Raw genomic sequence first — 25,095 nt, 5'->3', positions numbered from 1 at the left:
TCTTCCTGCTCCACAGGCACAGTCGGTGTGCAGCTTCCAGGCCTCCACGAGTACGGAGCCGTCGGGGGCTCTGCACACACCACCTCGGCCGCCATGTGGGCCTGTCAGCACTGCACCTTCATGAACCAGCCAGGCACCGGCCACTGCGAGATGTGCAGCCTCCCCAGGACCTAGGGCTCCTGGGCCCTGCTGCCCAGACTGGGCCCACCCTAGCCCTCTCTGAAGCCAGGGTTGTTGCAGCCATGCCCCACCGCAGGCAGCCCTGAAGGCGAGGCGGGGGCGGCTGCCCTGGGGGTCTCTGACCCATGAAGCTTCTCAGCACCAGGCTTCCCTGGAGGGAGAGAGCCAGGCTGGTGCTCTGGGGCTGATAGCAGTCTCTTGCTGGAGGCGCCATACGGCCCCATCCGGATGCCCTGCAGCAGCTCCCACTGTGGTGGAAGGACTAGGTGCCTCTAAATCATCACCTGGAATTGAGGGGGTGGGAGGGCTTGCTGGCACCATCCAGCTTTCTTTTTTCCTTCCTTTTGGATGCTTTTGGTTCCTGCCCCTCCCATGTTTTTGGTTGGGAGCTCTTGGTGACCTCTGTACCCCGTTGCTCTGGGGCAGACCCTGCCTGTGAGGGCCACCTCTTCCCCTTCCAGTAGCCATCGTGCGGTGGAAATGCGTGGCCACGGGCTCGCTGGTCTCCCGTCCGCTTGGTCTGCAGGTGAATCTGCTGCCCGCCCTTTCCTGCTCTCACCCAGCGTCCAGGGGGGATTTTAAAGTCTGCTTTGGTTGTAATAACAGTTATCAGTAATTCCTGCAAAGAAGACTTTTATTTATTTTTTTTAAGATAAAAACTGCATAAAAGGAGAGTGAGAGACTAGTTTCCACCTTCGTCCCTCCTTTAATGAGTCCCTGGAGGTGTGTGCAGGCTGGATGGGTGGACGGGGGACCCACAGTCAGGTCTTCTCACAAATGAACCTCAGTGCCTGAGACTTTCCTGCCAAGCCACACGGCTGGGACAGGTGCAGACCCAGGTAGTCCAAGCAGGAACCTAGTGCTGGCTCCCACTGAGCAGGCAGCCTCCCTGGGGGGGCCAGCACTGCTGACCAGGCCTGCATGGGGTGAGCTGGGTGGCCCAGGCAGGGCTGGAAGCTCTGGTCCCCTTCACCCCACACACCATTCCTTCCTGTTGCCCTGCCCGGACCCTGGCCTCTGGCACGGTGATGTGGCCCCAGTACAGGCCAGGCCACAGTACAGCAGCTGTGGGGCTGCTGCGGGGACGTTGGAAAGTACGTACTGTGCTGAGGTATGGGTCCAGGCTATCCCAGGACAAAGGTTGTGGTCAGACTTTGCATGTGCTCTGGGGTCCCTGCGTTTCCTCTGTGGTTGGGCTCCGGTCTGGCCTTTCTCCAGGAGCCATGGACATCCTGATGCCTCTTTGCCTTAACAAGAGCCGTATCTCTGAGCTGCACTGCACCCACCCATGGGAGAGGCTGACCCAGACACAGGCTGCTTGGGGACTTCATGTCTCTGTCCTAGGGCAGGAGGCAAGCCTGTGTGACCCTCCCTCGCCTTTGGCCTGTGAACAGAGAGCACTTGGGCATGTGTTCACCTGTGGCAAGGGCTGTGCCTGGCACTCCAGGTCCACCTGGCGTGGGACACCAAGTGCCCAGTGGGGTTGGGTCTGGCTACAGCGGGTCTGTTCTGGGGGGCAGGAGGTGCAGAGCCCCCTGTTTCCCCAGTTCATCTGTGGCCACCTGCCAGCAAGCTGGGAGGACCATCTGGCCCAAGTCATCTGCTCCTTTGATCAGATGTGAGTCTGCAGGGGGAGCAGGAGGGCGCTGACCTCAGACCTCGCGGCCCCCACCGTTCCTCCTGTACTTGCTCTGGTCTTTATCTACCGAGCTAATTTCCTTTTCTCTTTGACCAGTGTCCTACTCACCCTGAAGTTCTGGCATCTGCATAGTTCGTTTCCTTTTGTCTTTTAGCTAAAGAAAAAGTGTTGTGATTTCTCTGCTTCTGGTTTTGAGTCACTCTTTGTTCAGTAATGCACTTTATTTTGTCCAAAGAGAGTCGGGGGTCAACATAAGGAGTGGGGGTACCCTGCCAGCAGGCTCGGGCCCAGGCAGCTTAGCCATCTCCTCTTGCATAGGGGAGAGGCCCCTGTCTCCACCTTCACCCTACCTGCCCTTGTGTGGACACACCCTCTCATGGCACCAGGCACCAGGCACCGTAGCTCAGTGAGGGGGGACTAGGTGCCCGGCCTCCACCAACCAGTCTGCTCCCAGTGCTCCCACTTGGGGCTTGCAGGTGTGTGTCGGTTGGGTTTGCAGTAGCGTTGCCTGGACTCCAGCCCTGCAGTTGAACCAATAAAAGCACCTGAAGCGACCGCCAGCGCCCTGTTTGTCCTTCCTGGGCCCCAAGGCCTCTCCCTGCCCTGAGCCTTGACTTGCCTACCTTGTCAGGTGACTTGATGACTTTCCCCTCCACACATCACTGTTCTCTGCTGACATGTTTAGAGTATTGAAGGGTAGAGACCCACTCCTCCTGCCCAGGCTCCTCGGCCCTGTACTCCCAGTGTAACGTCCACTGGAGGAGCAGAGCCTGGCCTCCCGCCATGCCTTTTCTGCACCTTTTCCGTCAGCCATGTGGCTGCTCCTGGCCTCTGCGTGGGGGGTGAGGTGCACTCCACCAGGCAGCAGGTGAAGGATAATGCCCAGAAGCCCCTAGACTTGCACAGATGCAAGGGGAGCAAGGCCTGGAGGGGACACTTGTCGAGTGACAGCCAGGGGGTGCTCCCCCTGATGTTCAGTTACCAGCCTTCACACGCACCTTACAACCCACTCTGTCCTTTGGCCACTGGCTTATCGCTTTCTGAACAAGTATATAAGAAACACCGCCCACTGATATCCAAGGGGCCCTGGGGAGAGGCAGGCCCAGCCTAGCTTCTGGACTGGGGCGGGTGGGCCCTCAGCACCTGGCTCCAGTCCTGTCCCTGAGCTTGCCTACTTTTACCAGCAGTGTCCTGCCCTCTCTGTGGCTCAGGCTGCTGACCTTGTTGGTTCTGTGAAGTGATGAGGTTCTGGAACATCATCCCTGCCCCTGAAATCAAGCAAGTGGAGTGTACTGCTTGGAAATAACGCGGGGTCCTGCCACCCCCTTTCCTGGCATGTTCAACATGTTGGCAGGCTGTGCTGCTATAAGTGCCTGGCACAGCCTGCAGCTTCCCTGCACGTGCTGTGTCCTGTCCCTCCCCACCCCTAATGCTGTCTGGTGGTGGTTTGTCCTTGGGAAGATGTAGCCCCCACGTGTGGCATAGAGACCACTGACTGTCCACAGCAGGCTCTGCTGTCTCACAGGCCTCCTGCCACAGGCCTTCCATGTACACCCACATGAGGGGCCCCTCACTCCACATCACCCCTGAGCTGGCTAAGCCCTTTGCTCTGTAACCTCCAGGGGGATCAGCGTTCAGGGCCCCCTCGCTGTTTAGATAGACTGTTGATGGTCATAAATCCTTGTATCACAGAGTGTGGGTCTTGCCTGGACTTGGGGCCAGGAGCCTGCTAGCCCCCCTGAGCAGAAGGGAGTGGGACAGAGGAGGGACCAACTTTACAGTGCCTGGCCAGTCAGGGCTGAACCTGGGAGGTGAGGCCTGGCCAGCTTAGCCCACCTCCCAGATGCACTTCCCCATGCGGTCATTTTCTCTAGGACAATCCCAGTGTAGTTCCCTTGGTGTTGGAAAATAGTCTGAGAGGGCCAGGTTGGGAATTGGTGTGAGCATGTGGCCCACAAGGATTGGTGGTCAGAAGACCAGCCAAGAACATTTGTGCACTCAGGTTGGGGGTGTGGGGGGTGGAGGTGGGATTCAGAGTGGTGTGTCTCTTGAAAGGAGCATGTCCTCACTTCTAGTTCCAAAGGCCACATGGGAGCTGGTCTCAGGAGAGGGCAAAGGACAGACTGCAAATGCCATACTGATGCTGGGTCCAACCCAGAAACACTGGAACAGTAGCTGTCCACTGCCCTGGGGGTTGAGCACCAACCTCAACAAGGGGAATTAGAACTTTTGCTACTGGTTCTTTGTTTTGGCAGGTACACCAGCCTTGGTGAGGTCAGCTTAACTCAAGCCCAGAAAACACTTGGCAGCTGGGCTCCTTCAACTTGCCCTGTCTGGCCACACCCCTCCAGATGCCTCTTTCATTCATGGGTGTCTGACCTTGGAGACTCTCCCACTGGCTTATTAAAGGAGAGGGGTGTGATTGACCTGTCTGCAGGCACCTTTCAGGGTCGCTCTGGGTCTCAGTCTCATTCGGAGAACTCTTGGCCCCTCTCCCCAAAGCCTTGGAGGACAGTGTTGGGAAGGAGAGGTGTCTTGCCCTGTCTTCACCCTGACCCTCCAGGCTGATTGCTGGTGAGCTGGCCCCCTTACCAAGGCCCAGCCAGTCATTTTCTTCATGGTTTTCTGCCCTCAACCCAGAATTCCTCTGGCTTACCCTTTTTCCCCACTGTCCGTTCAGACCAACACACCCACAGACAGTTCATTCAGGCATGAAAGAAGGGACACTTCTGTCCATGTTAAGCTCAGACGCGGCAGTGTCCCGGGGACGGGGTAGGCGTGGGTGTGGCTCCGCAGCTCAGAGGTAGGAGACTCATCCCTAGACCGAGAGCCCCACCCCCCCCACCCCCCGCCTGTGGAAGTGGCAAGACCTGACGCTGCCCGCCCCCTCCTGGAATTCACAGATCCAACCGCCCCGCAAAACGCTAGAAGGTCGACTTAGGAGTGCACCGTCCGCTCGGAGGAGACGCGTTCTGACGGGCCGCCACCCTGGGGAAGCCAGTGTACTGGCCCGGGTCCGGGAGCCGGCCCGGCCCTCGGGCGCACGAGGGAAGCGCGACTTCGGGCGGGTCCAATGGAGCCCCGGGGGAGGACGGACGAGTGGAGAGACCAAGGCCCTTGGGCTTCCCGTGTTTGGCTTTTAAACACGTTGGCCCTTTGCCAAACCGTTCTATGTCCACTAGCTTTACCTCAATGGCGTCCCCTTCAGCCCAGGGGCCCGGGCTCCCGCGGAGCCTCTTAAGACCTGACTCGCAGCCGCCCCACCCCCGGCTCCGGCCCCGCCCCACCCCCGGCTCCGGCCCCGCCCCACCCCCGGCTCCAGCCCCGCCCCCGCCCCCGCCACGCCGCTGTACGGCGGAGACCGCGCTGCGACCTGGGCGGCCGTAAAGCGCCGCGCCCCGCCCCGCCCCCGGCACCGGCGCTGCGAGGCCGAGACCCCTCCGGTGGCTGGGCTCCCTGGTGACCCCACGATGGCTGGCCTCGCGCCGCGGGTCGAATACCTGGCGGGCTTCTGCTGCCCGCTCGGGGGCCTGGCGGCGGGCAAGCCTCGCGTGCTGTGCCACGGGGCGGAGGTCTTCCTGTCCACCGGGAGCGAGCTGGTCTATGTCTACGACCGGGAGGGGCGGCTGCTGATCGTGAGCACCCGGCAGGCCGGGGAGGGGCCAGGGACCGGGGGAGAGGGCGGAGCGGGGGTCCAGGGCCCTGGGCCCTGGAGGGGGCGGGGCCGGGCGGGAATCCACCGAAGGCCCGGCGTATTTGAGGAGTTTGTACTCCACCTCTCCTGGGCCCCACGCGCCCGGTCTCACTCTGCCTTCTCCCCGGACGTCCAGGCCGTGTACAAGTTTCCCGGTCAGGTGTGGCACCTGGAGCTCCTGGCCCTTCACAGGGCGCTCTACGTCCTGTGCGCTCGGAGCGGCATCTATTGCTTGTCTTTGGACCAGGCGAGCAGGTGAGGCATGGTCGCTGGACGGCACTGCTTTGGGCGGGTCCACACTTGCCTCTCCGGGGTTGAGGCGGACATGGCCTCAGATGGGCTTCTCGCTGTCCCTGACTGGTAGGTACTTCCCTGCCCTCCTCAAACACTGCCCCTGTGACCTATACGGTCCGCTTACCCCTGGACTGGGTTCAGAATGAGCACTCACCAGGCCTCCAGGGTGGGGATGGTGGGCTCAGGGCCAGCTCTGAAGTCTTGGGGGCCCCTGTCCTCAGCACCTGCCTTCTCTAACAGGCTCCTGCTCACAGAGAATTCTTAGTAAACGGGGTTCAAGCGGCTGAGTCTGCAGCCGGGAGCAGGATGCTGCCCCTTTGGCTTTGATGGGCCTTGGTGGGTCAGGCATGACACACCTATGAGGTGGGTCTCTGTGAACCCGGAGTCAGTGGTTAAAGGAGTTTCACCATCCCTCCCCCGCCGCCCCCCAGTACCAGTGCAGAGCCTAACCAGTGCAGAGCCTAGAGCCTAGACTCGGGCACCTATTCACTACTGGTTTAGAAGATAAAAAGATAGCAGGTGTGATTCACAGCCGAGGCCTTGGGGGTCTGACAGTTCTGCACTGATGAGAATTTTCTGTCCAAACCACATTTCTGGAAGGCTTGGTAGATCCTATTATGCACGTGTCCCTGGGCGATTGGTGGGGAGCAAAGCAGTCCGTGGAGCAGGTGGGAGGCACTGTGGCATGCCAGCTGCTCCCTGGTGGCTATAACAGTCACTGAGATCGCTCCTTGTACAGACCCCAGGCCCATCATGTCAGTGGCAGGCTGTCATGAAGGGAGCTTGTGAGCATTGTAACTGACATTCGCCTGTGTTCTCAAAGGTCTGTGAGCCGGGATGACGAGGATGACAGGGACGACCAAGACAGTGAGGATGGGCAGGTCGATGAGCTCCCTGCCCCTGTGATCCCCGTGCACCCAGACACCTGTGTGCTCCCCAGTGCCACACTGCATGCCTTCACCGTGCTCGATGACGTGCTCATCACCCTGGCACAGGGCCCCACCCAGTGGAAGGTGCAGGTGTTTGAGCGTCCATGTCCAGGGGAGGACCCTAGGCCCGGAGGCCAGATTGGAGAGGTGGAGTTGTCCACCTGCACCCCCCCAGCTGGGAGCCTGGGGGAGCCCACAGCCCCCCGCTTCCTCCCAGTGCTGTGCTGTGCGTCACCACCAGGCTCCAGGGCCCCACATGGCCACCCGTGGGGCTCTGGGGGCGTCATGCTGGAGGGGCCCCTCTTTGGGCTACTCTTTGGATCCGATGCCTCCCTCCTGGAGTCGCCCGTGATCCTCTGCGGTCTCCCCGATGGCCAGCTCTGCTGTGTGGTCCTCAAGACCCTGGTCACCTCCAGGTCTGCCCCTGGTGATCCGAAGGCCCTTGTCAAGATCCTCCATCACCTGGAGGAGCCTGTCATCTTCATTGGAGCCTTGAGGACAGAGCTGCCGTCCGAGGACGTGGAGGACGCGTACTGTGACTGCCTGGTGGCACTCGGTCACCATGGCCGGGCACTGGCCATCAAGGCCAGCTGGGACGAGGCAGGGCATCTGGTGCCAGAGCTGCGGGAGTACAGCCTCCCAGGGCCTGTGCTCTGTGCGGCCCGCGGCAGGGGCGGCCATGTGTACCACAGCACCCCCTCGGACCTCTGTGTAGTGGACCTGGCTCAGGAGAGCTCCCCCTGGGACCTCACGCAGCGTGACAGGGCCCCAGGAGGCCTGCCCTCTTTGCTGTGTCCAGCCAGCTTGAGTGCCTGCAGCGTCGTCACCCTCTCTGTGTCATCTAGGGCGCCTGAAGGTACGAACCACGGCTGAAAGCTAAAAACCAAAGCCATGGGGTGGGTGGAGCCTCCGCTCTGATGTCTCCTCCCTGTGAACTGGCCATCCTCCTCTCCCTGCCTCATTCCTGTTCTCTGTAAAACTGCCCGGGCAGGCCCACCCTCCTCTGGCATAGCCTCGTGGTTGATGCTCCTTGTCTTGGGGTCCTGGGTGGGTTTAGGGGCGGGGCTGTGCCACTCTGCCTGGGTAGGGTCTGCACCTGAGTGACCCCGGGCAAGAGCATCTTCCCATGGCCAGTAGTGCAATGGAAATTCAAATCAGTTCAGGTCAAACCTTTATGTTTTTTTGGAAACTTACTTACCATGTGGCCTCCAACGAGTCCACCCTGCACCAAAGGCAGGGGGCATCGCCAAGCTCTGATGTTTGTGTTCTCCCCAGACAGAACCGGAGGGAGTTTCAGCCATGTTTGCCCAATGTTAGGGGAGAGGGATAAGAGCCCCCCTCCCCCTAGCGCATATTCCCCTTAAGATAGCCCGAGAATACACTGTAAGGCCTACCGTGGACCACACTCGATATGAAAGAAATGCTTTTGAAGTGAAAAGACTGCTGTCTCTCTCACAGGGAAAGAGAGACACATGTGGCAGGGAATGGGGGAGCCACACCTCTGGGCGGGTCTCAGGGCCTAGTGGTACTGGACTTGGAGAACCAGCAGGTCACAGGAGATGGAGCCTGTTTCCCGGGGAGCTCCCTGGTAGGCCAGGAGTGGGAAAGGAGACAGAAAGATGTCGAGGAGAGGCGGCAGGCTTCCAGAAAGGCCCCAGTGAGAGCCGACTGGCCAGTGGAGGAGGCCTGGGACCTGTGTAGCACCTGCTTCTCTTAGGAAATCTCAGAGCAGCTTTGCTGGGGGTTGGGGGGCTGTTGAGGGGGGGATGCACCCAGCTGATTTGATGGCCCTTGTCTGGTCCCTTTTAGTCCTGTCCATGTATAAGGTGACGTCTCTGCTGTGCTGACACCCTGTCCCAGGGAGGGTCCTTCACAGCATGTGTCCAGCCCAGGACACGCCCCAGGCTCTTCAGGGATGTCTCTAGAACCCTCTTTTCCTCACCTGGGCACAGGTGTTTTGCCAACAGTTATCTGAGTCCCGGGAACTGCTGCATGTTCCCAGCAGCATGCCCCTCCCTGCCTGTTGACCAGGCCCCACGTGTGTCCACCTGCAGGGGGTGCTGAGCTCCTGGCCCTGTCTGCCAAAGGCCGGCTGATGACCTGCAGCCTGGACCCGCACTCTGAGACGCCTCACCCCACCAGAGTGACCTCGGCGAATGCTGGCCAAAAAATTAAGGAGTTGCTGTCTGGAATTGGCACTGTCTCTGAGAGGTGACCAGTGGGCTGAGGCTCGGGCAGAGGCTGGCATGGTGTCCACGGAAGGCGGTGTCCTGGGTGGTGGCGCTGGTCCGGGACAGACCTGTTACTTTGCCTCTGGCCCCCGCGATAGCCCCAAATGTTGTGTTGCCTGGCCAAAGATGGCACTAAAGGCCAGCTGTGGGCGCCAAGCCCCTGTGGTTTTAGGGTCATTTCTAGCGTGCCTGCCATCCTCTGGGATGTCACGGTGGCACCACAGAGGAGCAAAGGAGCTGACCTGGAACACGTTGGGGAGCACGTTGGGGGTGGCCAGTGCCACCGTGGGCACCGCTGGCTCAGTGGCCCTGAAGGGGGTGAAGCCTCCGTGAGCCCGGTGGGCGAGGCCAGGCTGCCAAGTACAGGCTGCCCCAGCTCCATCCTCTGCTGCTGGAGAAGGAGGTTGGGTCAGACGATTGCATGGGCAGGACAGGAGCCCCTGAGGTGGGGGCTCTTCACCTGATGCTGGAGGAAGAACGAGGTCTGGGCCCTCCCTCAGCAGCCATGTCTGTTTCCAGAGTGTCTTCTCTGAAGAAGGCGGTTGACCAGCGGGACAAGGCCTTGACCTGCCTCAACGAAGCCATGAACGTGAGCTGCGCCCTGCTGTCGAGCCGGGAGGGTCCTAGGCCCATCTCCTGCACCATCAGCACCTCCTGGAGCCGCCTGCAGCTGCAGGACATGCTGACAGCTACGTGCCTGCTGGAGAACAGCAGTGGCTTCAGCCTGGACCGGGGCTGGGCCCTGTGCATCCAGGTGCTCCGCAGCTCCCAGGCCTTAGACCTGGACTCGGCTGTCTCAGCCATCACCTACACCATCCCCGTGGACCAGCTCGGCCCTGGCGGTCAGCGTGAGGTGACGCTGCCTCTGGGCCCGGGAGAGGACGGTGCACTTGACCTGCCCGTGACCGTGTCCTGCGCGCTCTTCTACAGCCTCAGGGAGGTCGTGGGTGGGGCCCTTGCCCTCACGGACCCTTTCAAGGACCCCCCTTCGAATGAATGCACCCCTGACGTCCTGCCTGAGCAGGAGGGCGTGTGCCTGCCCCTGAGCGAGCACACAGTGGACATGCTGCAGGGCCTGCGCTTCCCCGGCCTGGCTGCACCCCACACGCAGGCCCTGGGCCCACTCAGCCCTGCCAGAGACCCCGTCCACACCTTCCTGGGAACTTGCTGCGGGCCAGTCAGCCAGCCGGCAGGACCAGCGTCCCTGCGGGCCAAGTACCTGCCCCCGTCAGTGGCCACCATCAAGGTGTCGGCAGAGCTGCTCAGGGCCACCTTAGGGGACAGTCACGCAGGTTGGTGGCACCAGCTGGCTTCGCTGAGGCCTGGAGCCCTTCCTCTCTCTCCCAGGATCTGCTCAGCCTCACAGCCGCACCTCTCTCCTCCAGGCGTGTCCCTGTGTTGTGCCACCCTGCAGTGGCTCCTTGCCGAGAATGCCGCCGCAGACATCGTGAGGGCCCAAGCACTGTCCTCTGTCCAGGGAGTGGCCCCAGATGGCACTGATGTCCACCTCATCATCCGCGAGGCAAGCAGGGGTCAGCTGTCCTGCCTGTGGGGAAATCGGCCTCGATAGCAGCAGTTCTGAGTAGGGTCCCTGGGTTGCTCGAGAGGAATCAGATTCTGGGGCCCACCCTCCAGAGGATTCCGACGCATCCGAGTTCGAGAGGCGGGCTGTGATGGGGTGGCCTTCGTGGGGCCGGGGGCAGCGTCGGCTCCCAGCCAGGTCTCCATGAGTACCACCCTGTCCAGCGCTCTCAACGCGTGGCCCCTGCCCTGCGTACTGCTGGAGTTCACAGCCAGCCCGAGCGGGTCGCTCACTTGTACTCCCAGGGGCAGCACGAGCGACTCCAGGCTCCAGGCCACTAAACCCCTAGACCACCAGGGTGCCAGGCCCCATCACAGGCGCCCCATGTGCAGGGGCCGCTGAGACACCAAGGTGGAGCTCAGTCCTCTAGCCCCGTTCCTCGCACAAACCTTCCTTCCCGAGACCCTCCTGGCAGCCTCGGGGTCATGTCCAGCAGACCCTCGTGCTACAGCATTGGAGGCTCTGGCGGAGCATCCCGTGTGGCCGGGCACGCCTTGCTGAGGGTGGTGGGTGGAGGCTGCCCACTGGACAGCCCTTTCAGGTCAGGCCACGACTAGTCAGTGTCAAGGTCAGGTGTCCCTGGGGCCTGGTGGTGGTTCTGCAGGTGGCAGAGAGGGGTGGGTGCCCCAGTGCATCCCACGATTCCAGAAGGAAGAGCTGCCAGGGACAGTGTCCTTCCTAAGGTCTCTAGGCCCCTGGGGTCTTGCCTTGTGTCCTGGCTCTCGCCCATCTTTGCCAGATTTCATCTTTGGCTGGAGGGCACTGGGCTGACCTCACTTGCCCAGCCTCCTCCCTGTTTTCACACCTGCAACCCTGACCCTGCCGTCCAGTGCCTCAAGATGCACAGTGTGGGCCATGGGTGGGTCCGGGTGTGGGCTGTCCGTGGTGGTGCAGCCACAGCAGGCACTGTTTCTGGAATGAGTGCCACGGATCTGGATGCTGAGGGAAGAGGGGTCTTCCTGGACAGATATTCCAAAGGAGCAGCTTTGCTTTTGCTTGGCTAGCTGGTTCTTCAGGTGAAAACTCATGTTGAGTGTGGAGATCCAGCCCCGGGAGTCCCCTGAGCTTTGCCCACAGTGGGATGTAGAGGGGCAGCCCAGGCTTCACATGCCCCTGCCAGCTTGGACACTCCTGCTGGCCACGCTGCCCTCGGGCAGGGCAGGGCTGTGGATGGCCAGTGAGGCTCCTTGTGTGTTGCAGGTGGCCGTGACCGACCTGTGCCCAGCAGGGCCCATCCAGGCCATGGAGATCCAGGTGGAGAGCTCCTCTCTGGCCAACATGTGCAGGGCACACCACGCCATCGTTGGGCGTTTGCAGGTCTGTCGGTCATCATGGGCTTGCTTGGGAAGTCTCTGTGGGGTGTTGGGGACACAGGACCCTGGTGGTCTGTGGCTTCCTGCCCGGGGTTGCAGGTAAGCTGTGGGCGGTTGGGAGGTGGGTTGGGGACTTGCTGCTCACCCTCCTGGCAGTAGCTCCCAGTGGCCTGTGAGCACACGTGGTTAAAGGGAGACAGTCCACTGGCGACCAGCGTGAGATTTCTTCTACACTTGCATGGAAAGGCCAGGCTCGGGCCCCAGGACCAGGTGTCTGCTAGTCTGGGCCTCCACGTCTTTGCCAAGAAAGCGGGAGTTGGTAGCCAGCCCCTCCCATACACACAGCCCCAGGGGCCCTTCCTGCTGCTTCACTGCCGTGTGCGGCTACTGGGGCTGCAGCCCCAGGACCTGAGGGGAGGTCTTTGTGTTCCAGAGGGAAGCCTGTCAGCTGGTGCCCTTGGCAGGCTGGGCGCAGGGTCAGGTGGCCCATCTCCTGCCTGTTCTGCGTGTGTGCAGCCTCGGCTGCGCAGAGGGGTCCAAGGTGGCAGCTGTCAACTGATTCCCGCGCTTTTCCTTAAACGTGGACTCTGCGTCAGCCTCACCTGGGAACTTGGTGCACGTCCCTAGGCCCCACCCCAGACCCCAAGAGTCGGAGAACCTGCAGTCCAAGCTCCGCCAGGGATCCGAGGCTGCTGTTCTAGACCTACCAGTGCACCCAGGCGAGCCTGGCGGCCAAGCCGTGACCAGAGGTCCCCCTCAGGCACTGCTGTGACGGCCCCGCTGTGGCACATCCATGGCTTCACGCCCGGGCTCAGGAGTCCCCTGTCCCCAGAGCAGAGCTCCCACCCCTGCATTTCTCTCCCCCAGAGGGCGCCCCGTGTTGCTCTTGCCGGGCCTGAAACAAGCAGGGCTGTCTCCAGACCCGCTGAGCGCGGCAGTTGAGAGGTGGACAGTTAGTGAGAAGCTGGGGGAGGAGCGTACCGACCAGACTTCCAGCAAGAAGGGGAGTTAGTGTCCTGGGGCTGCTGGAACAAAGTGCCGCAGACGGGACACACTGCGTTCACTTTGGAGACAGGGATCCAGGTGTCCGCAGGGTGGTTCCTTCTGAGGCCTCTCTTCTGGGCGCATGGATGGCCGACTCCTCCCTATGTCCTCACATGGTCATCCCTCTGCATATCCGTGTCCTGATCTCTTCTTAGAAGGACACCAGTCCTGTGGGATTAAAGCCAACCCACGTGACCTCATTTTAACTTGATTATCTGTGAAGACTCTCTCTCCAAACAGTCATCGGGGGTGCTGGGAGCTGGGGCTTCCAAGTGTGAATTTGGGAGGCATGATTCAGCCCCCAGTGGAACACTGGGGACACGCCCTTGATGGGAATCTTCTCGTGGGCTGCAGACCTCTGTCCTCCGTCTGCTGACACTGTGCTGTGTAACGGGAGTGTTCTCATGACAACCGGCGTTCATTCACCTGGCCGCTTGGAATCTGGGCGGCCTTGTCAGGTGTGCAGCTTCTGCCACTGGCAGCATCTCCTGCTGCCCCTTGGGGTGTCGGGGTCTCTTCTCTGCTCTGCCCCAGAGGCCAGCGGGAGCCTTGCTTCCTGGATCCGTCTGCAAGCTTGGGTCCAGCCCTGAGAGCTGGCCAGGCTGCCTCCAGAAAGCAGGACGTGAAGCAGCCCTCTCGTGGGCCAAGATAGGAACAGCGGTGCCAAGGCCTGAGGCCAAGGATGGGGAAGGGGTGGCGGTAGGAGGTGGGTAGTAAGGGGAAAGGGCCGAGAAGAAAGTTACTTCCAAGTAAATGATCATCAGGCTGGGGTTCGTGTGCCCTGCCGCCTGAGGTGAAGGTTAACTGGGGGCGAGGCAGGGAGGCCTGATGGATGGTTCGGGGAGGGGGAAGGGCCACCTGGCTCTGTGGGCTGGAGGACAGGTGCCAGGAGCCCTGGGCGCTACCTTGGGACACATGGGAGAAGCACCCTCTCCAGCCGTGTGCCCCTTGTGTCCCCCCAGAGGCTGGTCACGGAGCAGGCTGCCCGGGGCTCCAGCCCGCCTGACCTCCGCCTGCAGTATCTCCACCAGATCCAGGCCAACCATGAGGTGAGGTCCTTCAGGGATCCGTGCCCTGAACCTTCCACCAGCCTGGGCTCCTCTGGGGACACACACAGGCACTGGGGTATTGCCCAGCTTGGCAGGGCCTCCCAGTCCTCACAGCCGAGTCGGGTCTGGGCTCCTGTTGCAGGGGTGAGGTGGGGACAGAGTGGGCACGGCCACTCCTCCAACCTGTCCCACATTGGCTAGGACACGCCTGTCCCCTGGGGACATGGTCTTCCCTCAGCCCAGCCACGCCTCCTGTCCCGAGGGGTCATCACATTAAGGCCACAGATGAGTGTTTCTCCTGGGCCACCTACCACAGTCCGAGTAGGATCTGCACGTGGAGGGTGTCCCCCAGAGGGACCCGCTGACATGCCCAGTGGCAAGGTGGGGCCCTAGCTGCTGCCGCCCATTCCCTCCTGTAGACGCTGCTGCGGGAGGTGCAGACCCTGCGGGACCGGCTGTGCACAGAGGACGAAGCCAGCTCCTGCACCACCGCCCAGAGGCTCCTGCAGGTGTACAGGCAGCTCCGCAGCCCCAGCCTCCTCCTGCTGTGATGCCAGGTAGGCCCCACCCCGCCCCAGCTCTGTCCCTGCTTCCGGCCCCTCTAACAACTCACAGTACCTTCGTGGTTTTATGGAGAAAACCTGTCTCCTGACCTGGGCGGCACTGTGGGCCTGGTTACAGCTGGGGAAGGTCTGGGGTGAGTGCAGCCGGCCCCCCAGATGGCCACCTGGCGCCCCCCGGGTGGGTGTGCTCAGAAGAGGCAGCTCGTTTAGCAGGTGTGTCAGGGTAGCGAGGCGGTCCGTGACCCCGCTGGGCAGGGGCCTGCTTGTCCTCCTGCATCACTGCTTCCTTTCCTCCAGCAGCTGCCACGGCCTCCGCGCTCAACCTCGACACCGCTGGGCCGCCTCCCACCCAGAACGTCGGGGCTGGATCACGGACATCCCTCCACTCAGAAGCTGGGCCCCGGCCATGGGGTCCAGACTCCAGAGCAGGAGCACTGTTGCCCTAGCGGCCTGCAGAGGCCGCAGAGACAGGGCTTCTGGGTTGAGCCTCGGGCGGTGTGTTTTGGTGGTTGTCGCATTCCCACCGTGGTGCCCAGAGCCCAGGGCTGCCCCTCTTGGCAGCACCACCCGCCCACCCACAGACCTGTTGTCCAGCACTGTCCACACCTGTCCAACTGCCTCGCTCTGGGTGCCTCGGCCCCGCTTCTGTGCAGCCGCTGGGGTTACCGGGTGGGAGGGTGCTCCCTGTGACCAAAGCACAATGACTGTGGGGGAGGGGGCATTCCTGCAGGTGCCCTGTGGCCAAAACAACAACTTGGTGCCTCCGGCCGGGGCCACACCCAGCGCCCAGCACTGTGCATTGTTTCCAAGGGTCCCTGGGGGCAGACAGCAGCCCTGGTGTGGCTCCGGTGCTTTTGGGGAGGGTGTCTCTCCCCCAGACTTCACACGGTGCTTTCCTGCTGTGCGTGCAGGGCCTTCGAGGCACCCTGCCTCAAAAAATGACCCTTTCTGGTGCTCTGCCTTGGCCTTGGCTGTTTTTTAGCCCTCCCCCTTCAGCCTGGTGGCAGCTTTGACCTGGATTCCTGGACACGCCCCCAGCTCCAAGCCCCCAACAAGTCTGGTGGCCACTGCACGGCCCAGATGAGCCTTGAACTGACCCCTAGGGGGCCCTCAGGCCAGCAGGAAGCTTCAACGCTGGGGTGAAGTGGTCTCTGCAGGGCCGTTCAGGCCATGAGGGTCCCTGCCCAGGAGGACCAAGGCCACCTCCTCGTCGCCCTCCATGGAGGGAGAGGGGCTGGTGGGGTGCTCCGAGTTGGGGTCTGGGAGAGTGGCTGATCGCCACATGGACCCAGCACTGAAGGGTTCTTCAGGGTGGGAGGGAGGATGGGGGGGGGGCCAGCCCACTCAGTACTGTCCTGTTCCTTCTGTCCCTGAGTTTGCTGGGAGCAGTGTGACAGCTGCCTTCTCCAAGGATGAGCAAGCAGTCCACCTCCAGCTTCTGCTGGTCCTAACGCAGCCTGGAGGGGAGCTGTGGCCCAGCCAGCGGAGGGCCTGTACCCCCTTAGTCCTGTCCCCGGCTGTTTCTGAGGGTCGTCTTTCTGTCACCTCCCTGAGTGCCACGGGGGAGGATGGAGTGGTCAGTCCAGCCCAAAGGGACCCCCAAGCACTCTTCCCTGCCTCCCCTCTCCAGCTGCTGCCCCAGGCCATGCGGGCTCCACTCAGCGATTGTCTCAAGCCAAGTACACTGGCCAAGGTCAGCAAAGAGGAGACCCCTCCTTGGCACCCTGTGGAGCACCTGAACACTGGTGCCAGCTTCTTTCAGGGCAAGAGTGCCCTGCAGATGGGCCCCCAACCCTCCTGTCCCATATGCCACCAGGGGGCAGTGCAGACCACAGCTCAGGACAATCACTCATTCCTTCCGGGGCCAGGCTCCTGCGTCTGGTACTTGCAGGGTCAGTTGGAGCCCACCTTGAAGTGTGTTGGCCCATTTGGCTTCCAGCCCTTCTTCATCCCTAAGGTGAGGGGAGCCCAGCGAGGCGGGGAGCCAGCCAAGGGGGGCCCTGGGGAGAGACTGGGGAGGGGTCCTTGCTGGTCTTCCCCACCCCCAGGATGCCTCACCCCTTCCTGTCCTCCCTGGCCATATGTGTCCACTCTCCTCTGGAACCAGCTCTGCACCCCTTCCTTGCTGCCCTCCTTTCCCAAAGTGCCTCACACTGGCCAGACTCACTGGAGGTGGGGCTTCAGGCCCCAGGCAAGGGTGGGGAGAGGGGTGTGGGCTGAGGGGAAGGGTCAGTGAGGTCACCTGTGTCTGTGGTCTCCCCCTACTCCAGGCTCTAGACTGTACCCCCAGCCCTCCATCACCCCAGTCCCCAAGGTCCAGGCCAATCCCAGGGGGCATGCCTCCCACCCCACTCCCACCTCCAATGGTCCAAGGTTACCCAGCCCATAAGAGACACTGCCCTGGGTGGGGGTCCTTGGGGACACGGGGGTTTTGGGTGCCAGCTGGTTTGGGGAGGCACATGGGTAAACCATGGGCCTTGTCCCGGTCATCCACCCTTCCTAGGCTAGGTGGGGCTGGGTGGCAGCAGGCTGGTGCAGAGGCTGAGGAGGGCCCTCTCCCCCATGGCTGACCACACACAGCCCTGTTTGGGACGGGTGGGTGTCACTTCTCCATCAGGTGCTTCCAGGATTCCCTAAGACCCTGCCCTTGGAGAAGGGAGCAGTGATGTGCGCTATGGAGACTCCGAAGACCCTCTGACCTACCTGACTTGCTGGGGCCTGGGATCAGGCTCCTTCCAGCTCCCCCACCCCCACCCCGGTCCTGCTGAGTAGAGTGGGGGGGGTCCCCTCTCCCGGGCTTAGGGAGGAGACGTGCACCAAGGAGAGACAATCCCGGGGTGGGGGGGTGGACAAGAGGAGGCCCGGGACTGGCTGTCCAGGATGGGGCTGTGGGACGTTCAATCGGCTGGACCCTCCTGGACAAGCCCCGACCTTGGATTTTCTGGGCATGAGGGATTGGGGGGGGAGGGGAGTAGTTGTCCAGTGGCCATCGCAGGAGCCCCAGGGCGGAGGGGCCAGGGACCGCTCCTGTGCAGCACTCTGAGACCAGCGAGCCTGCAGACCCTCCGCGCACACCCTTCCCCACCCCGAGCGGCGCCACTGACCCGCGAGCCGCTGGTCACAGACACGGTTTAATGGGGGACAGGAGGGCGGCACTCAGTACTCCCAGAGCGCAACCCCGGCCGGCGCGTCTGCGTCTGCGCGCAGCAGCCCCGAGGCGCCACCGCGCAGGTACTTTCCGCTCCGGGCGCGGATGGCCAGGCGGCCGCGCTCACGGAACTCAAACAGGAAGTCCTCGGCGCGCTCGCCGTCGCTGCACACGCTGCCGTGGCTGCCGGTGTGCCAGAACCCGCCGCCGCGGCCTGGGGGTTAAGGGGAGCGGGGTCGGCGGGCGGCTCGCTCCCGACCCCGCGGTCCCCCCATCCCCCTCGGCGTCCCCCACTCTCTCCGGGCCCCAGCTCCTCGCGCTCCCCCCACCCCCATCCCGCACGCCCGCACCTCGGATCTGGTAGGCGCCATCGCTGAAGCTCAGGTGGAACACGTCGTAGACGGAGCGGTTGGTGTCCAGCTGGTTGGAGCCTCGGCGGTGGCAGACGAAGCCGTCCAGGCCCCGCAGCACGAGGATGGGCCGGTTGATGAGCTTGAGGATAAACTCCTCGTCCTCACCTGATGGCAAGAAAGGGGTTGAGGGGCCTTAACGGGGCTCCCCTGGAAGAGCTCCAGGCCTGGACTCACTGGTCAGCTTGTGTGCCTCGATCTGCCACTGCCATTGCCTTATGTGGCCTTAGCCAGGGGCCTGCGGCCGTTGAGCCCTCGGTTCCCCAAATGTGCGGCAGTGATCAGGGTGCTCTGGATCTGCTCCCCCACGTCAAGAGCAATGATCTGGACCAGCAAGTATGACTACTGTCGTGGACAGCAGCAGCTTCACAGGGAGGGAGAGGGGCCAGCCCTTGTGGGGACAGGGTCTCCAAGCTGGCCGCGTTCCCAGGCAGAGGGCCCCGCCCCAGTCTCCCCAGGGAATGAGGGAAGTGCTCACCCACAAAATCGCTGATGGCCGCCAGCTGCCCGTTCTTCTTCATGCACACATAGCGCCCATTGCTGGCCTTGAGGGCCACCCGCCGGCCCCGCCACTCCATCTCAAACATGGTGTTCGCAGAACTGGAAGGGACAGGTCAAGGTCCCCTCAGAGGAGCAGGATGTGGGGGCTCAGGGTCAGGCCTCTCCATCCCCCTCAAGTCCAGTACCACCCCCTCAGGGGGAGGGACAGGCACTTGCCTTCCACTGATACCCCCACCACCATTAAGAGCTGTCCCTCACCCCAGTGGGCATTCTTCCCTGGCTGGGCTGCTGTGTGGTCCCCGTGGTTGAGGTAGAGGTGGTGATGCAGGTGGTAGTGGTAATAGAGATGATGGTGGTGCTGGTGCTGGTGCTGGTGGAGGAGGTGGTGGTGATGGTGGTGATTCTGGAGGTGGTGGTGATGGTGATGGTGGAGGTGGTGATGGTGATGGTGATGGTAGAGATGGTGATGGTGGAGGTGGTGATGGTGATGGTGGAGGTGGAGGTGAAGATGGTCATAGAGGTGGGGATGGTGCACTCACACTTGTGTGGCTGTGGCCTGGATCCCCCCGTGGGTGACCAGGGTCCAGTAGCCCCCAGTGCTGGAATAGAAGGTGCACTTCTTTGTCTCCTGGTCAATTTGCATCAGGAAAGTCTCATGATCCAGTTCTTCGTCTTGGTTGGCGGAGACATTGACCCCTGGAGGGAGGAGATGGGAAGCCCCTCACGCCTCACCCTGGGTGGGGTGGGGAGCAGAGGGATGGGGAGGCATGCTCTTGGGGCAACCCTGAAGTCAGCGGGGGTCTCATCTAGAACCCTCTGGACTCTAGAAGATTTGGAGCTCTGCCCCAGGGCCATGTGGGCGCGTCATGGACCCATACACACTGCTCCCTAAAGGTACTTGCCCAGCTCCCACCACAGCTCCAGGAACCAGGCCCTTCCGTGCCAGCAAATCCCTTGCCTCTGCTAATCGTCAGGTAATCTGCTTGCTCCTGCTCTCTCGACCCAGGACTTACACCAGCCTCTATTTATAACTCTCCCCTAAGCCACTGGATGGACACAGTGGGGTCCCTGTCCTTCCCCAGCTGTGGCTCAGGACACAGCAGGGGCCTGGGGTTTGCTCCTGGGCGCTGAGCAGGGATTGGACCCCCCAGCCCCTCACTCACATGTGCGTGGTCTCCCAAGAGCCCTGAGGGAGGGCAAGGCTACTTGGGGCTCTGCCTGGGATTCCTGGGAGGGAGACGAAGGGGTCATCCATGACCAGGGTGGGGTGCAGCAGGCAGGCGGTGGAGCCTCCCCAGTATCTTCCCTTAAACCACATCCCTGTTCCATCGCAACTGGCCACTCCAAGAGATATGGCAGATCACAGAGGTCCCCTGAGGCTGGGGTCCAGCGGCTCCAGCTGAGGGAGCAGGAGGGAGTGTGGCAGACCCCCATCAGAGCCTGAGGGTCAGGGCCACATCCTGTCCTGCCCTGCCCCCAGTAGGTAGAGCCCAGACTGTGGAGGTCAGGACCTGTCACCCTTCATGGCTGTGCCCTCCAAAGCCCCCCAGGCTGGGGTGTGTCTCCCTTCTTACACAGATCATTGCTCAGAGCCAAAGAAGGTGGCCCAGCATTCTCAATGCCAATTCCACCGTCCCATCAGCAATACTGAACAAAGTGAGCGCCAGCTGCCCCTGGGCCCGCGATCAGCAGTAACAAAACAGATGGCGGCCCTTGCCCTTCTAGCACTGGTCCATGGGGAGCGGCGGACAACAAGAATGGTGGTACATCCAGTGCCCATGAATGCTGTGGGTTTTGGCCAGGGACAGCCTCACTGAAGCAGACCTGAGGAGGTGAGGGAGCCATCCGTGCAGGGACTAAGGGGGGAGCGAGGCCAGGGGTCTAAGGCTGTGGCTGCACCTCCACCCCCATCTCTGAGGCCAAGCCATTGGTGTCCCCAGCATTGCCTCCCACACACCCCTTCCAGACAGGACGCAGCCTAGGGGCTCCATCTCACACAGCCGGCTGCTCCTGGGGCCCTGACCTTGAGGCAGGAGAGGCTCCACGGAGTCCTGCTTGCCTGCAAAGAGTGTGGACCCCACTGTTCCAGGAGGGATTGGTCAAGTGGTGGGTGTCTGAGCAAGAAGGGGTGTCTGAGAGCATTTACAGGAGAACTTTCCTTACTCCTGCGAAGACACAGAAGAGCCAGTGCCCCTCTTTCCTTTGGACTTTGTCCTGTCTGGATGTGAGCCTGGAACAGCAGCAGCCGTCTTGTGACCACAAGGGCACCAGCCTGAGGTCAGAGCTGTCCTGGGAGAGCGGTTCCTCGAAGAGGAAAGAGTGGAGGACTTTGGTGATGCCACTGAGCTGGCAATGGTGCCTGCCGGGGATCCCACCACCCCCATGCCTCCAGACTTCGTTTAGGTGAGATAATCAGTGTCCTTGTGGCTTAAGCCAATTTGCGGCCATTGTTACTTGCAGCAACGAACACTGCCTGCTGGGCGGCCCTGCAGCAATGCCACATCAGTGAGGGCCGGCAGCGGGCACAGCAGAAACAAGCAGAGCCTGGCTGATAGAGGCCGCAAAAGAAAAATATTGGCAGGAGAATCCAGGGTGCTCACAAACACTCCAGGGGGAAGGAGACGGGTTTGGGGGCTGCCTGACCAGCAAAATGACAAGGACCGAGGCACCACCACTCCACAGAAGCCACCAGTACAGCTACCTTGGAATCTAGTGGCACCGCTCCCCTCCTCCCGCAACACTGAGATGCCACACTCCACTTCCTCGAATGACTGGTAGCCAAGTCAACATCTGAATATCTCGGGGCCAGGTCCTGTGCCCTCAGGCTTATTGTAAGCAAAGCAGGGAGGCGAATGTGCGGTACCTCTGGCCTCTATAGTGGGAGGCAAATCTGGTCCTTTGTGGGGGACATCCCCCATTAAAGGGATGGGGTCAGATGCAGGGTAGTCCAGAGAATGAAAAATGGTTTATACAGCTACCATCCCTCACCACCACCATCATCACCACCATCATCACCATCTCCATCACTGTCAACACCACCACCATTACTAGCAGAACACTAGCACCGTCTCTATTACCACAGCCGGTCTTACCATCACCTCCAGCTTCACCACCATCCCCACTACTACCACCACAAGACTCACTCACAAGCTGAACAGGGACAAATACTTTGTATCCAGCATCTCCTTTGACTCACAGAGAAAGCTTTTTCACACTGCTGCCCACCTTTTACTGACAAGCCAAGCATATGGGCCTTGGCCCAGGCCAGAAAGCGGTGTGGCCAGACAGTAGGACCTGACATGGGAAGGACCAGGGCTGTCTGTCTTCCCTCATGCCCCAGGACCCGATCACATGCCGCAAGTGCTTGGGGGTGTTTGCTGAATGCCGGTCCCTGCTCTGCACTGGCCTTGAAGACCTGGACTACAGGCAGGGGCCCCTAGAGCCACAGCTGGGCCACCCCTCCAGGTGCTCAGGGCTGGGGCTCTGCCTTCTGGACCAGGTGGTGACAGTGAGCCGGGTCAGGGTGTGCCCAGCCACTCCTGGGTGCACAGAGCCAGGAACCCAAGCAGCTTGGGGCCACTCTGGGACCTCACCTTCTTCGAGGGGAAGTAGGAACTGCCCACGTTCACCCCACAGGCATGTGATCACATGTGGAAGGGCCCACCGGTCACATGAAGCAGGTGACCGATGATCCAGGACTTGGGGGGAGCCACGCCACACCTGTTGGGTAGAGACAGTGTCTCCCCACCAAGGAGTCCAGGCCCTGGAGGGGCCGCTTGCATCCCCCTGGCCTGGAGGAACCCCAAGGCCCCTCCCCACTCCACTCCTGCTGTCTCCTTGCCCTGCCCTTAGTCGCCTCCCAAACCCTTTAAATTTCAGAAGTGGGGTGATGGAAGGGAAGGGGAGGGGCGGGCAGGGGGCCAGCCCAGTGTGGGCGGGGCCTGCCCTCCTACGCCTCATAGCAGCTGGCCTGGGCCTCCACCACCTCCCGCTGGGCGCTGCCCAGCCTGCATCCAGTAGCTGTCCAGCGGGCCCAAGGCTCAGCAGGGACCCCATACGTGGCCCACGGCCCGCCCACCTACGCTGTGTGCTGCCACACACACGTCCCCACCCATCAGCTGCACGAGCCCCACACTGAGAGCACGGCCGGCCCCGCACCCTCATTACCTTGCCGCACTGACACGTAGCGGTGGTTGGCGGCCACCAGCACCACCTGCGGGTGACTCTCCTCCAGGTCGAAGAGCTCGTCCTTGCCGGGCCGTGTGTTGCGGCCAGCCCTGAGCGTGCCTGCGGGTCCCACGGGCGCCAGGTAGCGGCCGTCACAGTCCTTGAAGGCCAGCTTGCCCGCCTTGAACTCAAGTGTGTAGCGGGCGCGAGCCTCGGGCTCCCAGACAAGGCGGCCATCGCTGCGCAGGTAGCGGCTGTCGCAGGACTTGAGGCAGTACTGCCGGTTCTGGAAGATGAGCGTGACGAGCGCATCCACGCCCCACGGTGTGTTGCTGTCCGCCGCGATCTCGTCCTCCTGCGGGCACAGGTGCGCGTAGCGCCGCCGGCTCACACTCAGCAGGTGGGCCTGCGGGTGGATGGCCAGGTGCACGGTCCACAGCTCAGCCGGGGTGATGGCTGTGGCGAAGCAGGACAGCTGGTCCTCAGTGCCGCCGAAGAAGCGGCCGTGCGGCTCCGACTGCAGCACCCAGCGCCCATCAGGCTGCGGCAGGACCAGGAAGCGGCAGTCGCGGCCCGGCCGCTCCGCCTCGCAGGCCACGCGCCCGTCCTCCTCGGCTGACAGGTAGCGGCCCAGGTGGCTGCTGCGAAACAGCACTGCTGTGCCCTGGCCCGGGTCTGGCTCCAGCACCCACATCTGCTTCCTCTTGAGGCTGGGTGCCGAGGCGTTGACCTTGAAGCCAAAGCTCTCAGCCGTCAGGTAACGGTCAGTATCATTGACGAGGCCAAACTGGATCTTCAGCACCTGGTGCAGGCCATTGGTGGGCATCTTCGGGCCTGGCTGAGGTCCCCAAGAGGGGCCTGGGAAGCTCTCTCTGTGTGCTCACGGCCCCCGAGGTCCCCCAGAGGCCTGGCTCGATGGGGTCGGCCCGTGGCCCCCAGGCCCAGCTGGCGTCATGGACCTGCTGCCCGATCGGATGCTGCCTCTGACCAGTGGTCACGGGCCCAGGCAGCTCTTACATGGCCAGCGGGCAGCAGAGGGCGGGTGGGAGGGCGGATCAGAGCTGTGCCGGCTTAGGAACAGCAGCAGCCTTTCGTTACCCCAGCTTGGATTTCAGCCACTCCCGGACTGCCCAGGGGCCAGAGCCCAGGGCCGGTAGGGCTGGAGAGCGCCACCCGCCGCAGGGCCGACCACCTCCTTGTCCTCACTGGCAGCTGCCCGGGCCCCAACTCGGGCCCTGTGCCCCGCTCTCTGGCCCCTGCACGTCTTGGCCTCTCTCCTTGCCCCCCACCTCCGGGCCCCCAGACCCACTGCACAGACTCCCCAACCCAGCCCAGCTCTTTCCCGAGGTAGAGAAAGCCGCCTGGTGGAAAACTTGCATGTGGCCGCAACCCGATCGCAGCCCTCCACCCTCAGCCACCAGATCCAGTTACTGCTTCTCTGATTCCTGCTGCCAGGAGTGCGGCAAGGCCCCCAACCCAGGCGGCTGCAGCCAAGTCGCGCGCCATCCCCCTCAGTGGCCCCTGGGTCACAGCCTGCAGCCCTGAGTCTGATGCTTCCCGACGGTGGCCTGTGGCTGGGAAAGTGGCAGGCAGGGCTGTTGGTGCCAGTGAGTGGGGCCAGGCGCCCCCCACCCCATCCTGGCAGCCATGGCACCCAGATCCAAACCAGGTGTGGAGAGGCAGCGGCTTGGCCGAATTCACACTGGCCAGGGAGCCTGGTTGTGTTGGGCCCCGGGAAAAGGGCCCTTGGTTTGGGCTGAGGTGGCAGCTGTGTGATGGAGAGTTACACCCGCCTTGCAGGTTGCACAGCGAGAGGGTGACATGGGAGCATGAACGTAGAGCAGACATTACTCCAGGCAGCACAAGGAGGCGGCAGGCTGTCAGACTCGGGGTCACGGGGCCAGGCTCTGACCTGACCCCTGTACCCTGAGCAACTCTCAGGCCCATAAGGTTGCTCTGTCTTCTACGGGCAAGCTCTGGTGAAGCCAGCCTTGATGGGTGGCCTTGGAGACCCCTGAACTGCCGTTCACATTGCCAGAGCGACTGGCCTGACTGCAGGGTCTTTATGGGCTGGGTCCGGGGATCACATAGGGCAAAGCTTTCCCAGCAGAGGGCTGAGGCCAGCAGGCTAGGAGAAGCCAGAGCTGGCTGCCTCTGACCCGGCATCTCCCAGCCCAGCCTCTGGGGCCGCCCCATTGCACCTCCCCGCACCCCCGATGCTGAGCCTGAGGGGTTTGTCTTTGGGAGCTGCAGCGGGCCTGCTCAGCTTTGCCCTGCCTGTCTGTCTCTTGCACCTGCCTCAGGGGCCAGGAGCCAAGTAGTGAAACCAGAGCTGCCTGTCCTGGGCCCGG

At 62.2% G+C, this 25,095-nt stretch overlaps 3 protein-coding genes across 9 annotated transcripts in view; 2 read left to right on the top strand and 1 right to left on the bottom strand.

The window, feature by feature from the left end:
- NPLOC4 (NPL4 homolog, ubiquitin recognition factor) overlaps positions 1–2,374 on the top strand; it is a 57,489-nt gene extending 55,115 nt beyond the window's left edge. For both annotated transcript variants that reach the window (XM_036836131.1, XM_036836132.1), the window contains one exon: positions 17–2,374. In XM_036836131.1, the coding sequence (XP_036692026.1) occupies positions 17–174 (158 nt within the window). In that variant the 3' untranslated portion in view covers positions 175–2,374. The remainder of the gene's footprint in view (positions 1–16) is intronic.
- Positions 2,375–5,215: 2,841 nt separating this feature from the next.
- On the top strand, positions 5,216–15,472 carry FAAP100 (FA core complex associated protein 100). 5 transcript variants are annotated; one of them, XM_036838134.1, is made up of 10 exons: positions 5,216–5,454; positions 5,650–5,768; positions 6,631–7,592; positions 8,791–8,947; positions 9,487–10,259; positions 10,353–10,489; positions 11,750–11,866; positions 13,869–13,955; positions 14,375–14,512; positions 14,819–15,472. In XM_036838134.1, exons 1-9 carry the CDS (start codon positions 5,290–5,292, stop codon positions 14,504–14,506), a joined length of 2,649 nt encoding a protein of 882 aa, XP_036694029.1. In that variant the 5' UTR covers positions 5,216–5,289; the 3' UTR covers positions 14,507–14,512; positions 14,819–15,472. The 5 variants fall into 5 exon arrangements, with proteins under 5 accessions (XP_036694029.1, XP_036694030.1, XP_036694031.1 ...); XM_036838135.1 differs by having other exon boundaries at positions 14,816–15,472; XM_036838138.1 differs by lacking the exon at positions 5,216–5,454 and adding an exon at positions 6,048–6,170.
- A 2,165-nt stretch (positions 15,473–17,637) lies between these two features.
- On the bottom strand, positions 17,638–23,597 carry FSCN2 (fascin actin-bundling protein 2, retinal). Of its 2 annotated transcripts, none has more exons than XM_036837756.1 (5): positions 22,745–23,597; positions 19,117–19,273; positions 18,555–18,676; positions 18,017–18,184; positions 17,638–17,880 (listed from the first exon to the last, which is right to left on the bottom strand). In XM_036837756.1, exons 1-5 carry the CDS (start codon positions 23,568–23,570, stop codon positions 17,675–17,677), a joined length of 1,479 nt encoding a protein of 492 aa, XP_036693651.1. In that variant the 5' UTR covers positions 23,571–23,597; the 3' UTR covers positions 17,638–17,674. The 2 variants fall into 2 exon arrangements, with proteins under 2 accessions (XP_036693651.1, XP_036693650.1); XM_036837755.1 differs by having other exon boundaries at positions 17,675–17,880; positions 18,017–18,179; positions 18,463–18,676; positions 22,745–23,570.
- Between the last annotated feature and the right edge of the window lie 1,498 nt (positions 23,598–25,095).

Source organism: Balaenoptera musculus, chromosome 20 (assembly GCF_009873245.2).
Source record: "Balaenoptera musculus isolate JJ_BM4_2016_0621 chromosome 20, mBalMus1.pri.v3, whole genome shotgun sequence".
Taxonomy (NCBI): Eukaryota; Metazoa; Chordata; class Mammalia; order Artiodactyla; family Balaenopteridae; genus Balaenoptera; species Balaenoptera musculus.
The sequence above is the reverse complement of the archived record's forward strand: the minus strand, read 5'-3'. Positions and strand labels throughout refer to the sequence as shown.

What these genes read in the sequence shown, in the direction of transcription:
- FAAP100 (XM_036838134.1), top strand. Translation starts at nt 5,290, where the DNA reads ATGGCTGGCCTCGCGCCGCGGGTCGAATACCTGGCGGGCTTCTGCTGC. An exon ending in TCCACCTCATCATCCGCGAG is followed by an intron (nt 10,490 to 11,749) that starts GCAAGCAGGGGT and finishes TGTGTGTTGCAG; the next exon opens with GTGGCCGTGACCGACCTGTG. An exon ending in AGATCCAGGCCAACCATGAG is followed by an intron (nt 13,956 to 14,374) that starts GTGAGGTCCTTC and finishes TCCCTCCTGTAG; the next exon opens with ACGCTGCTGCGGGAGGTGCA.
- FSCN2 (XM_036837755.1), bottom strand. Translation starts at nt 23,570, where the DNA reads ATGCCCACCAATGGCCTGCACCAGGTGCTGAAGATCCAGTTTGGCCTC. An exon ending in CAGGCCACAGCCACACAAGT is followed by an intron (nt 18,677 to 19,116) that starts GTGAGTGCACCA and finishes TGTCCCTTCCAG; the next exon opens with TTCTGCGAACACCATGTTTG. An exon ending in TGGCGCCTACCAGATCCGAG is followed by an intron (nt 17,881 to 18,016) that starts GTGCGGGCGTGC and finishes CTTAACCCCCAG; the next exon opens with GCCGCGGCGGCGGGTTCTGG.